This window comes from Glossina fuscipes, unplaced genomic scaffold, assembly GCF_014805625.2.
Source record: "Glossina fuscipes isolate IAEA_lab_2018 unplaced genomic scaffold, Yale_Gfus_2 133, whole genome shotgun sequence".
In the NCBI taxonomy this organism is placed as follows: domain Eukaryota; kingdom Metazoa; phylum Arthropoda; class Insecta; order Diptera; family Glossinidae; genus Glossina; species Glossina fuscipes.
The window spans coordinates 1,161,355-1,172,336 of record NW_023998476.1 but is presented as its reverse complement, the minus strand read 5'-3'; the positions used below and the strand labels follow the sequence as shown (position 1 = coordinate 1,172,336).

The following is a 10,982-nucleotide window of genomic DNA, read 5'->3' as shown; positions in this document are numbered from 1 at the left end:
AATGTAACACCTAGGACTTTGCAAAGTAAACTTTAGCATTAGAATTGGGAAAGAGTTTCTTTTCATTCTGAGCTCGTTTCAGAAGATTTCGTGGTAACTGTTATTAGACAAAATTGCGAGAATGTTAAATATTAGCGAAGGTGGATACGCCTGGGTAGAGAGAAGCAAATGGACCATTGCTGTTACTCATTCCCATTTGCTATGGCTCTCGAAATGACGGAAATTGTCCCATCGTCCGAGTGGAATTTACGGAACCGAAAGTTATCTCTTATAGTCTTCATATGCCGATCTCTGAGCAAAGCAAAACAGACGACTTGTACATTTGTATTAAAAATTTCCAGCGCTCGAAGTGTTCTGTCTGCCGTTTATTACAAAGTAAAAAATTGTTGCTTGACATCGAGCAATGATTTTAAAGTTGGCCACCTCCGTTTTGTCTCAATTATCTAAGACTTGTCTTCTTGATTAATACAAGTTATGTAAATGTTTCTCTATAAGTCTGCGAATAGTTTTTGCCGTTATAAATAATTCATTCATTTATTCAAAATCTTATAGAAATTTCATGTTTAATTAACTTAAACTAATATTTAATTGATTTTCGCTTTGAAATTTTCAATTTTCTTTGTTTTTAAATATTTCATAAAATCTTTTGTGCTGCTGAAGCTCTTTAATGTTTGTTTACCAAAATGTCCATTAATTTTCGACATTACATAATATACAGGGTATGCGCCTGGTGCCAAATGAATAGGCGCAGAACCTTCGGCTACATCACTGTTCATACGATTATAGAGGAAATTAAGTTCTTTACGACGCTCAAGCAATTTCGGTTTAAGAAATTTATCTTCCTCTGCTAAACTCTGTTTAACGCGCATATCTCGGGAATTCAAATATTTAGGTTTACTGGGCGGTGCTAAGAAGGTTTGAATATTGTACAAAGAGGAATTTTTAATAGATATTCGATGATCTTCGCCTAAGGATGATCCTTTTAATGTATTGACCCGTAGTACTTTTTTAGGCGAGTTTTCTGCGCTATCTGGTATAAGATCGTGGCTTATTAGCAAAATTTTCGGATCATGGTTAGCAGTAGTAAATCCTTGTGGACCGTTTGCTGACGTCAAGTGATAACGACTTGATGCGATCAACACGATAATAAGAAAAAACTAAAAGCGTACAGTTGCGTTAAATTTAGACAAATCAGGTTAAATTAAAGTAATTCTTGTAAACTCACGATTGTTGACACTTGAAGCATTTCTAGTTTGTTTTGTACAGAATCGAATTTTCACTGAATTCAAAAACTTTTTTTATTTATTTAATTTTTAACAAAGTTTTTTTAAACTTGTTGTTCCTGAACCTATTGTTCAGCTAGTAATGCTGCTACTGAAATACTAACAACTGATTGTGGTTTATTATTAGTATCTTGTTGTTCTAAGCTTAATGTTGCATTTATAACATGACTTAATGACAATCAAGAACAATTTCTCGTTTTTCACTTTTACGTTTATAAAGTTTTTGAAAAAAATTTCTCTTAATGGCATCCAGCATATAGTTATAATCTGAATACAATGCAATATTGTGCAAATCTTTCTCTCTCTCTCTCTCTCTGTCTCTCTCCCTCTCTCTCTGTCTCTTCACACAAGACTATGCTTGCTGCGCTTAAATGATTGTGGAATCCAGTTAACGTTGACAAATGATGATTATTCGTGTTAGACCTAACGCCCGCTCACAAGATTTGGGAGAACTAAATATGGACAAAGTAATCACCCAAGAAAATGTAAAATTTAAATTATTGATTCTCATTTTATAAACCATGATCGTGTCTCTGTCAGCCTTGCGGAAGTTCACTTTATAGACTTGCTTGAGCGGTTCAACTTTACATTTATCGTAAAACCATTACGAGAATTTAATTTTAGAAATAAACGAATTCAATTAAAACGTAATAAAAACAATTACATAATTGAAATTTTATCTATAAATAAGCATATTCATGCATGCATGCATGCATCTATAAACTAATGAATGCTGTTTTTTCCTACTTTTAATGCCTGATTAACGCGTCAATGCACTGTAAGCTATTGACTGAATTGCAAAAAAAAAAAAAAAAAAAACAATATATTAGATGAAAAAATTTTAAATTAAAACCAGTAAAAACGATGTAGTCAAGCAAAGCCGAACATTCAAAATCGTACGCTAATTGACCTAATACTGCTCTTCATTTATTTTGGTTATAAAATAAAAACGTTACATCTTGTTTCTATTTGAAGGCGTATTTCTCATAGTGGCTTTAAAAATAAATTTCTTGTTCAAGATTTCACCCTTCCACACTTATTTTCAGCGCAAACTACCAAAAATCAATCTCTGTTGCCACATTAAGACCCTTATATCAGAAGAGGCCGAAAACAGGTAAGAACATTACCGTCCGACCAGTAGATACCCTACATGACTACACCTGGTACAATTTATCCATTGTGTTCGTAATAATACCCCAAATATAACACGTCATTTTCAAGCAAAGACGTACTATTCGTGAAAGCTCGCAGATTGAAGGACCTTTAACCATAATTTACTTCCTAAAAATATTATTATTTTTCAGTTTCCGTCATAAAAATCTAGAAATTAGACCTTCTGTCCACGTAACAGCTTCAAACCTATATATGTTAGGATCTAAAAAATAGATCGTTGTGATCCAGATAACCTACCCGTAATTTTTGCGCTAAGTTGCTACTGTAGACCAATTTTCATCATAAGATAATAAAAATGAAACTTTTTTCAGAAGGGCTTGAGGATGATTTTTTTCCAAATCTACTCTTGCGAATCGGTTTTCGCCATAAAATATTGAAAATTATATTTTTTTACCCTGTAAAGATTCAGTTTTCATAGGACCGGTTATATGAGAAAGGGTTCAAAAAATTTCCTAAGCCGAACTAAATTTTCCATTCCAACTTAGAACGTCGAAATGCTATTACTCAACGACTTTTGTCGGCAAATTTGAAAATTTGCAAATTTTTTCCATATAACAGCTTTCTAAAATAGAGCGGCATAGGGGCAGTGCCTGAGAAAGTGGACCGATCCGAAACATCTGTAATATCGTTCGTCTTTGGGCCAAATCCGTCGATTTTATCAACATATCTCATCATATGTGAATTCACTTTTGTCAAAAAGCGTTCGTCAATTTCGCATCTAGTTCTTTGGCTAACTTTTTAATCACATTTCGCAACTCTGCACAAGACCCACCTTTTATTTCGTCGATCGATTCAGAATCATTATCTGAATTGAGTCTATGTAAATTTGAGTTCAAGCTACAGGTCGCAATTTTTTGGATATTTTGACATTCGCCCAAGGACGAATGTTATTGAAAATGGTTTGGATAGGTCCTCTTTTTCGACCACTCCCCTGCCTTCTTCTCTAAAGTCGTTATAAGGAAAAAATTTTCAAAATTTCTCGACAAAAGTGGCTAAGTCGTCCTATTTCGGCATTCTAAATTGGAAACTTTTGAGCATTCTCTCATATAACGAAACCTGAAGTTCATACGACAAACAGGTATAATTTTCAATACTTCGTTATGACACTTATATCATATTAGAAATTAAAATAAAAATATTAACTGTATCAAATTTGGACCATCTCAGCCAATTTTTTGAATCGTACACTAATAAGGATTTTCACGAAAATTGATTCTTTATGGAGCAGAAAAGTTTAAATTTTAACAGGTAGTGATGAAAATTTACCTATGAAAGTAATTTTATATAAAAATAAGAATTGTGTAGACCATGTGGTATAGGATATTTAAAAGTCGGCCTTGCCCGACTATGAGGTTAATACTTGTTTATTTTAGTTTTAATTTTTTTTTCTTCACTGATTTATTTACATTTTTTTTGCAATTCCATCATATGTCGCGGCATTCGATAGTTTTCAGGTATAATTTGAAAAAGTATTCAACGCAATACAAAACATGTAAAAGTTGTTTAAAAGTTCTATGAAGATTTCTTTTTCATTGTTTAAAGAAAAGAACAAAGCATACGCTTTCTTGAACAATAACAATAGCAACAACAAGTTATCAACAAATTTTCCACTCTATTTATTAAACGAGTAAATTGGGTTTCTGACAATTTTCTTGCCAGAACTTTTCATCGGGTTTCTACCGCTTTCTTCAGCTATACGCATTTCCGAGCTTATGTACATACATACGTAAGGAAGGCAATAGCAACATCGATGCTTGTATGTCTTTATGTGGCGTATGGCGTGTAATAAGTAAAATAACTTGAATTCTATGGAAAAGTTGTAAATTGAATTTAAGCAATAAAGTAGAATATATCTGAAGAGCAATATTTATTAAGAATAAAATACATACAAGAACTCGTTAGCGGGCAAAAGAACAGTAATACAATGCGTAGCATGTTTTAAAACACTGCTGAATAATCACAGGGAAGAAATATTTCAAGACATTTACATGTCTTCTATTCCCCTAAAGAATTTACTTTCTTTCAATCTCTGTTTTTCTCAAAAAATGCTTAGAGCAGAAATGGATTGAGCTAGAACTGAGCCAGCCGAGGCTCGAAGGCAAAAAATGTGGAAAACCTGTTATGAGACTTTCGCCTTAGCTGCGGCTAACGCAAAGTTTTTGTTATAACAAAAAGAAAAAGTTTTTTCAGACAATGTTTTTTCAAATAAAATTTCGCTAGGGAACAAACAATGAGGTCAGTATAAACACGAAACTAAAAAAGAGTGAAAGAGAAAGCTCACAAAACCAGAAAAAGTTGCATATATTGATATACAAAATTTTGCAAACTATTTCAAATGAGTTAAAACAGATTCTCTAGAACCCTAAGTATTGATTTTCAGAGAGACTAAATAACTGAACCACATTCATCTTTCCTAAATACGTGGCAAACGACATGGAACGATTTTGCGCAGGTGCGCTAGACGTGGGAACCTATGAATGTTTTCGAAAAATAGCCTACAAGGCAATGTGGAAGTGAGGATTACTTTCTTACGCAAATTGTTTGTGATCATGGCTGTTTCCGAAAATACCTTTTCAGATTCGGCCATGGTGATGATCCCATTTGCTCACATTATTTCGTCTTACAAAAAAAAAACAAGGAAGAATGTGTAGTCAAGCAAGGCCGACTGTTAAATACCCTACGCCACATTGTCTAATGCCATTCTTATTCTTATTAGAGAACACAAAAAAATATATCTTGTTTCTATATAAAAGCACATCTTGCAAGTGGGTATTCACGGGGAAGCGGGTCCAGAACGCAACTTAATGTAGTACAACTTTAATCCTTACATAGGGCAGGATCCAAAAATAAGCGTAAACGGTTCAAATTTTGTAGAGTTCATTGTTGTATGAAATTACTATTATGAGTCAATTTTCATCGAAAATTGTGCCGATCCGAACTATTTTCAAAGCGTTCGTCTCAAATATCTCAAAAATTGCGACCTGGAGCTTAAACCCAAATTTACATAGACACACATCAGACGGACAGACGTACCGACAAGCTTAGATCAATTCAGATAATGATTTCAAATCAATCGGTATAACAAAAGGTGGATTCATTTTAAGCCCTTCTGCATGTTACATTCGACTGTATTAAGTTAAAATACCCTGTAACACAAGTTGTGTAGGGTATAAAAAGCGAAAGGCGCTCCGTCTTTATGCTCATGAATCAGTGGCGGGAGAATAGAAACTGAAGGCATTATTAGTGGGCAACTTATATTACAAAACCTGATTTCGCTCATGGTTCTTGCGACTGATCATATCATTCATATACAATTATGGTCCATCATACGATATAAAAAGGACCTGAAAAGTTTATGAAGGATGCTACGAAAATATGGGGCTTCACAAGCATGCATAAAGCACCTAAGCCTGAAGATACCGAACTGTACTTTAGTCTGTCTCCAAGAAACTTTAGATTTTCTTCCCATCAACATAAGCTAGCGTTGGGTATTGACAAGTTCAATCTAATCCGTATAGAAATTTTCTTTCGATTTTTTACATGAAAATCTATACAAAATGACTTCAATTTTTTTTCTTTGTTCCTTTTCGCCTTTAATTTTGGCCAATGTCACAGATGTCATGTAACTTTTATATACACTTTTATACTTTCAGGGAGTGAATGCCTAGCAAATATGCTAAAAAGAAAAAGAAGAAGTATCTGAAGACTTGGAAAGTAAACGAAAACCGAAAAAAGACAAAAAAGAAATAGAATAATAAAGAACTGAAAACTTTTCCCCAAAGCAACATCAAGAAATAAGTACCAATAAGAAATAAAACACAAACAAATAAGTGCAACAGCAACAACAAGAACAACAACAACAACAACAGTAATAATAATGACAACAACAACAACAACAAACAGGAAGACGAACAAGAAGACGCGAAACTTAGTACTGTAAGTGCATTATTTCCGGCTTTCATAAAACTTTTTCGATGCTGCTGTAGTAAATAAATTTGAAAAAGAAAGGGAAAAAACATTCGCCCACATCTATATATATAGAAATATCAATATCTATAAGCGTATTTGAGTAGAATAAAAGTAATATTCTATGTACAGCAACAATGAATGATAACAAAAGTTGACAAAAAAAAAATTTACAATCATTTTGTAACAAGCGTTCGAGTGAGTGAAAAGGGAAAATTTTTGAAACTTTTATTTATTAAGTAAATATGAAATATGCTACTGCACCAGAAAGCTAAGAAGAAATTTAAATTTGCACTTTTTTTTCGTGTCTCATCGTCAGAAAGTGTTTACTAGTTTGAAAAGCAAAGTGCGTCATTTTCCATTCACTAGAAGCGGTAAATACATTTTTTCACTTAAGGCGCAAAATTTACCGATAGTTGATTTAAGCATCAAGTCATACGTACGTTACATCAGTCTGGGGGACAGTCGCCCTGTTTGCGCGCTCTCATACTTTATCTTCTTGCAAACTAACCTTTTATTACAAATATACAAACTATTAGATGAGCTTGTAGTGGTAGTTTATATACGAGTAAACACATTCGTTTCGTTTTTTTTTTCGCTTTTTTGATGCAATACAAGCCGTAGTGAAACTTTTGATGTTTTCAAAAGTCTGTCAAGTTTTTATTTTAAGTGCGCCATAGAGAGCGAAAAAGGGAAAACTTTTTTATACATGGGGAAAGAAAAAAACAAAATAAAATGAAAGTAGTTATAATATGTTGTTGTCATTATGATTACTGCTGTTTTTTCCCAGCCTGCTTGTATGAAATGTTTTCTCAGAATTTTCCCATAATATGGCCACTGGGATTATAAGTGTAATCTTCTAATGTGATGGTTAAAAGTAGCCCGACGAAAGACGAGTAAGACGGAATTAGAAAAAAAAAATTTTTTTTGCTGCGGCTAATATGTGCGGCTACTTTAAAGCTTGTGTTTGTTTCACTTTTCTTTATTTCGTTGTAATCTTCTTTTTCCGCAAAAAATTTGATGAAGAGAATCTACTCACAAGGGGATAAACTTTCGAAGTCGAGAATAAAGTTTCGCATCATCGTTTTAAATTCTTTAATTTATCTATATGAGAGTTCAATTAATATAAAAACAAGTGAGAACATTATAGTAGGGCAAGGCCGACCGTTAAATACCCTAGATCACATTGTCTAACGCCGTTCTTTCTTTATTCTAGGACACAAATATTATATCTTGCTTCTATATAAAGGCAAATTTTTCAAGTACGTATTTTTGGGAAAGCGTGTTCAAAACGCAACCTAATGTAGTACATGTATAATCCTTACATAGGGCAGGACCCAAAAATAAGCGTAGACGGTCCAAATTTTGTACAGTTAATTTTTGTACGAAGTTACTATTCTGGGTCAGTTTTCATCGAAAAAGTGGACCGATCCTAACTATTTTCAGTAGCGTTCGTCCTTGGACCAAAACGCGTCACTGTATCAAATTTCATCAGACTATCTCAAAAAAGGCGACCTGTAGCTTGAACGCAAATTTACGTGGACGGACGGTCAGAAGGACAGACAGACAGGCGTAGATAATGATTCTGAATCGATCGATATAACAAAAGGTGGGTCCATCTTAAGGCCTTCTGCGTGTTACATAAGGCCGGACTAAGTTAATACACCTCATACCATAAGTGGTGCAGGGTATAAAACTACAAAAATTTTTTTCTGGTTAATCCTTTTAACATCACACCGAGAGGTCGCTCCAACGCGGATCCTGTCTGGTCTTGATTTAAACTGTGGCACGTCAGTTATATTTTTCTTATTCTCAGCCGCCGCTTTCTGTTATTACAGGACAATTTAATAAAATAAAAAAAACTATTAATAGACCATCGGTCGATAAAGAGTTAATAGATGCTTTGTAAATGCTTTAATATCGTTAGGTTAGCGATAGTAGATCATCGCAAAACAGTCTCTCTAATAAATAAATTCACGTGTTTTCTGAAATTTAATATTTTAGGACAATCCGGCTGTGGGCAAGTTGTCGCTGTAATTATTTATTTATTTATTTGTTTTTTTTTTTTAACTGATCAATCACTCAGAGCATGTCCTTGGAGTGAGGGAAGGGAACGAGAAAGGGAAAAAGATAAGGCTACGGCCAAGTACTCAATCCGTACCTTTTTCGATGAAGCACTCACTAGAAATAAACAGCTTCCGAACAAACGAACCCAAATGTTTCATCCACTCAGTGGATGGGCCTTAAGTGAGCGAAGAAAAAAAGACCTCGAGTGGCTGCAGCCTATTGGAAGTGTACCCAATCAGTAGATGCCTTACCGTTTTATCGGCAAACTCTATAGCCATTATCAAATACGCTCCACCGCCCTGTGATCGATGGTAAGAAGTTGCTTCGTATTTCTTTTATTTTCGTACAAGCCAAGTAAATTTTAAGGTCAAACGACTTTTTTCAAGTGAAATATCTTATTGACAACACCTATTGATTTCAGACCAAGTTGCCAAGTTTTAAAGGTCACCCTCTCTGTGACACTCATTTATATAATATCGCAGTAAATTTGTTTTTACTTACAATGCTGCATTTCAGTGAGATTGCCAAGCATGTTTGCTTATTTTGGAACTTTGTAGATCTAGCTTTATAACTATTGTGATACTGTAGCTATCAGGATTTTCATAGATAAAAGTTTCCACAGCATCGAAAGATGTAAATAGGAATAAAGCAAAAATGGCAATCTGTTAATGAAGTATCAGGATCAGTATAATCTATTCAAAATTTAGGATGAATCTTGTATAATCAAAATAAAATGTTATTTATTAACCAACTAAAGGAATTCATTCATTTCGTACCCTCACGTTTTAAAACTGCTTTGTGATCGATTGTGATTTGATTCGCTAACAATGTCATGTCTGCTTATATGTTGATCTTATTTGGATTGCACTAACTTTATCAAGCGAGCAAGTCATCTACATGTCGTTGCACTGCATAATGCTTTTGCCTGTTCCCTATAAATTTGCAAAACATGGCATTTAGGGTATTTATGTGGAAATTTCAGTTATCTTCATACAACTTACAACATGATTAACGAGACACATAAGTATTTGCACGAAAATGGCGGACCGATACATCACTTTTCAAAATCACTTCCCAATCACAATGAAGAGGAAAATCTCTGAACATTTTTTACTTGTCTAATATATGGTATGATATTTGATACAATATATAATGATTTGCGAATTTGTAAATGTTCATTCGGATACTTTTCGGTCAGCGGCTATAAGGAATATATCTACAAAATTGGTACAAGAGTTTCAAAGACAAGTGAAGTTGTTTTTAAATTTCAAGGGTTTTAAATCACTGGTTGAAATTGGAATGGGAGCTAAATATACTTTCGCTTGTCTCAAGAACTTTAATCGCGCGATGTCGCAGAAGAAAATTTCAAGAACCAGGAAGGGATGTGGTGCTTTAAAAAGAATTGGTTTTGCAGTTAACTAATGTCATATGAACTTTGTTAACTATTTATATCTTAATTTCGTATTGTTCGTTTACTAAGAACTAAGAAGAAGTTCTACCATAAAATATTTAAAATAGGTATATAAATGCATATTTTTCGTTAGAACCCTTACATGGGTAAAAAAATGACCTACGTGGTCCAAAGTGAAAAAGTTTAATATTTAGAACGAATTACTATTACAATTAGATTTTCGTCAGCAACTATTGCGTAGGCACTCTTATACTCTACATAATTTGTAGTAGAGAGCATATGAGGAAACCGACTAATTCATTATACATCCAGTTAGTTGCCTACGTTGGTAATTGATTGGCACAAAAATACATTTTAGGTGTTAGAGGCGTCTAAACTAAAGCTCTATGGTTTTACTGTTTGGTAATGAATAAGAATGCCGTGTGATGCCATATGGAATCATTTTTCTTTAACAAGTTACACAGTTCAAACCCAGACAGAATCGTTTGTTTAATTTCCTGAACTGAATTTCGTATAAACGAAGCATTGTCGTTCTTTTAAGATAATATTTTATATAGTTAACTGAAATTTAAAAAAAATGTCCTGTTTTGCTGTTGCTTTTTGAATGTTATTTTAATAATTAATAATATTTTTTTTATATTTTAAAAGCTTTTAGCAGATTGCTATATGTGTCGAGCAACTCCGTTGTACATTGAAAAGTTTCTATTTATTCAATTAAAAAGTGGGAAGGGAAAGAAAGAAGGGAGAAGGGAACGGAGAAAAAAATTCCAGCACAACTTGCGCTTCGTTATCACAAACGTCATTTGTCTTTAAAAGCATTACACAAACGGAAAGGAGAGAAAGACGAAACCGGAATTCTATGTTCAAAGTTATTGTGAACTCATAAAGGCGCACAATTTTAATTACATGCCAGAGAAAGTGGCGTTACATTCATTCATTCTGCATTCATTCATTCATTCATTCTGTAACGCTGCAGTCATGATGCTGTTAAGATTCTTGGCATTGAAATTTGTTTATTGACTTTTGTTACGATCTGTAGGATAACGGAACGAGTTTGAAAGATAAATAAATAAAAAATTCTA

At 33.6% G+C, this 10,982-nt stretch overlaps 1 protein-coding gene across 1 annotated transcript; it reads right to left on the bottom strand.

Annotated features, from left to right (window-relative positions):
* Positions 1-578: 578 nt before the first annotated feature.
* Positions 579-1,622, bottom strand: LOC119640969. Its single transcript, XM_038039370.1, has 2 exons — positions 1,226-1,622; positions 579-1,157 (listed from the first exon to the last, which is right to left on the bottom strand). The coding sequence occupies exons 1-2, from the start codon at positions 1,244-1,246 to the stop codon at positions 585-587; spliced, it is 594 nt and encodes a 197-aa protein (XP_037895298.1). The 5' UTR covers positions 1,247-1,622; the 3' UTR covers positions 579-584.
* Between the last annotated feature and the right edge of the window lie 9,360 nt (positions 1,623-10,982).

What these genes read in the sequence shown, in the direction of transcription:
- LOC119640969 (XM_038039370.1), bottom strand. Translation starts at nt 1,246, where the DNA reads ATGCTTCAAGTGTCAACAATC. An exon ending in TGCTTCAAGTGTCAACAATC is followed by an intron (nt 1,158 to 1,225) that starts GTGAGTTTACAA and finishes GTACGCTTTTAG; the next exon opens with TTTTTTCTTATTATCGTGTT.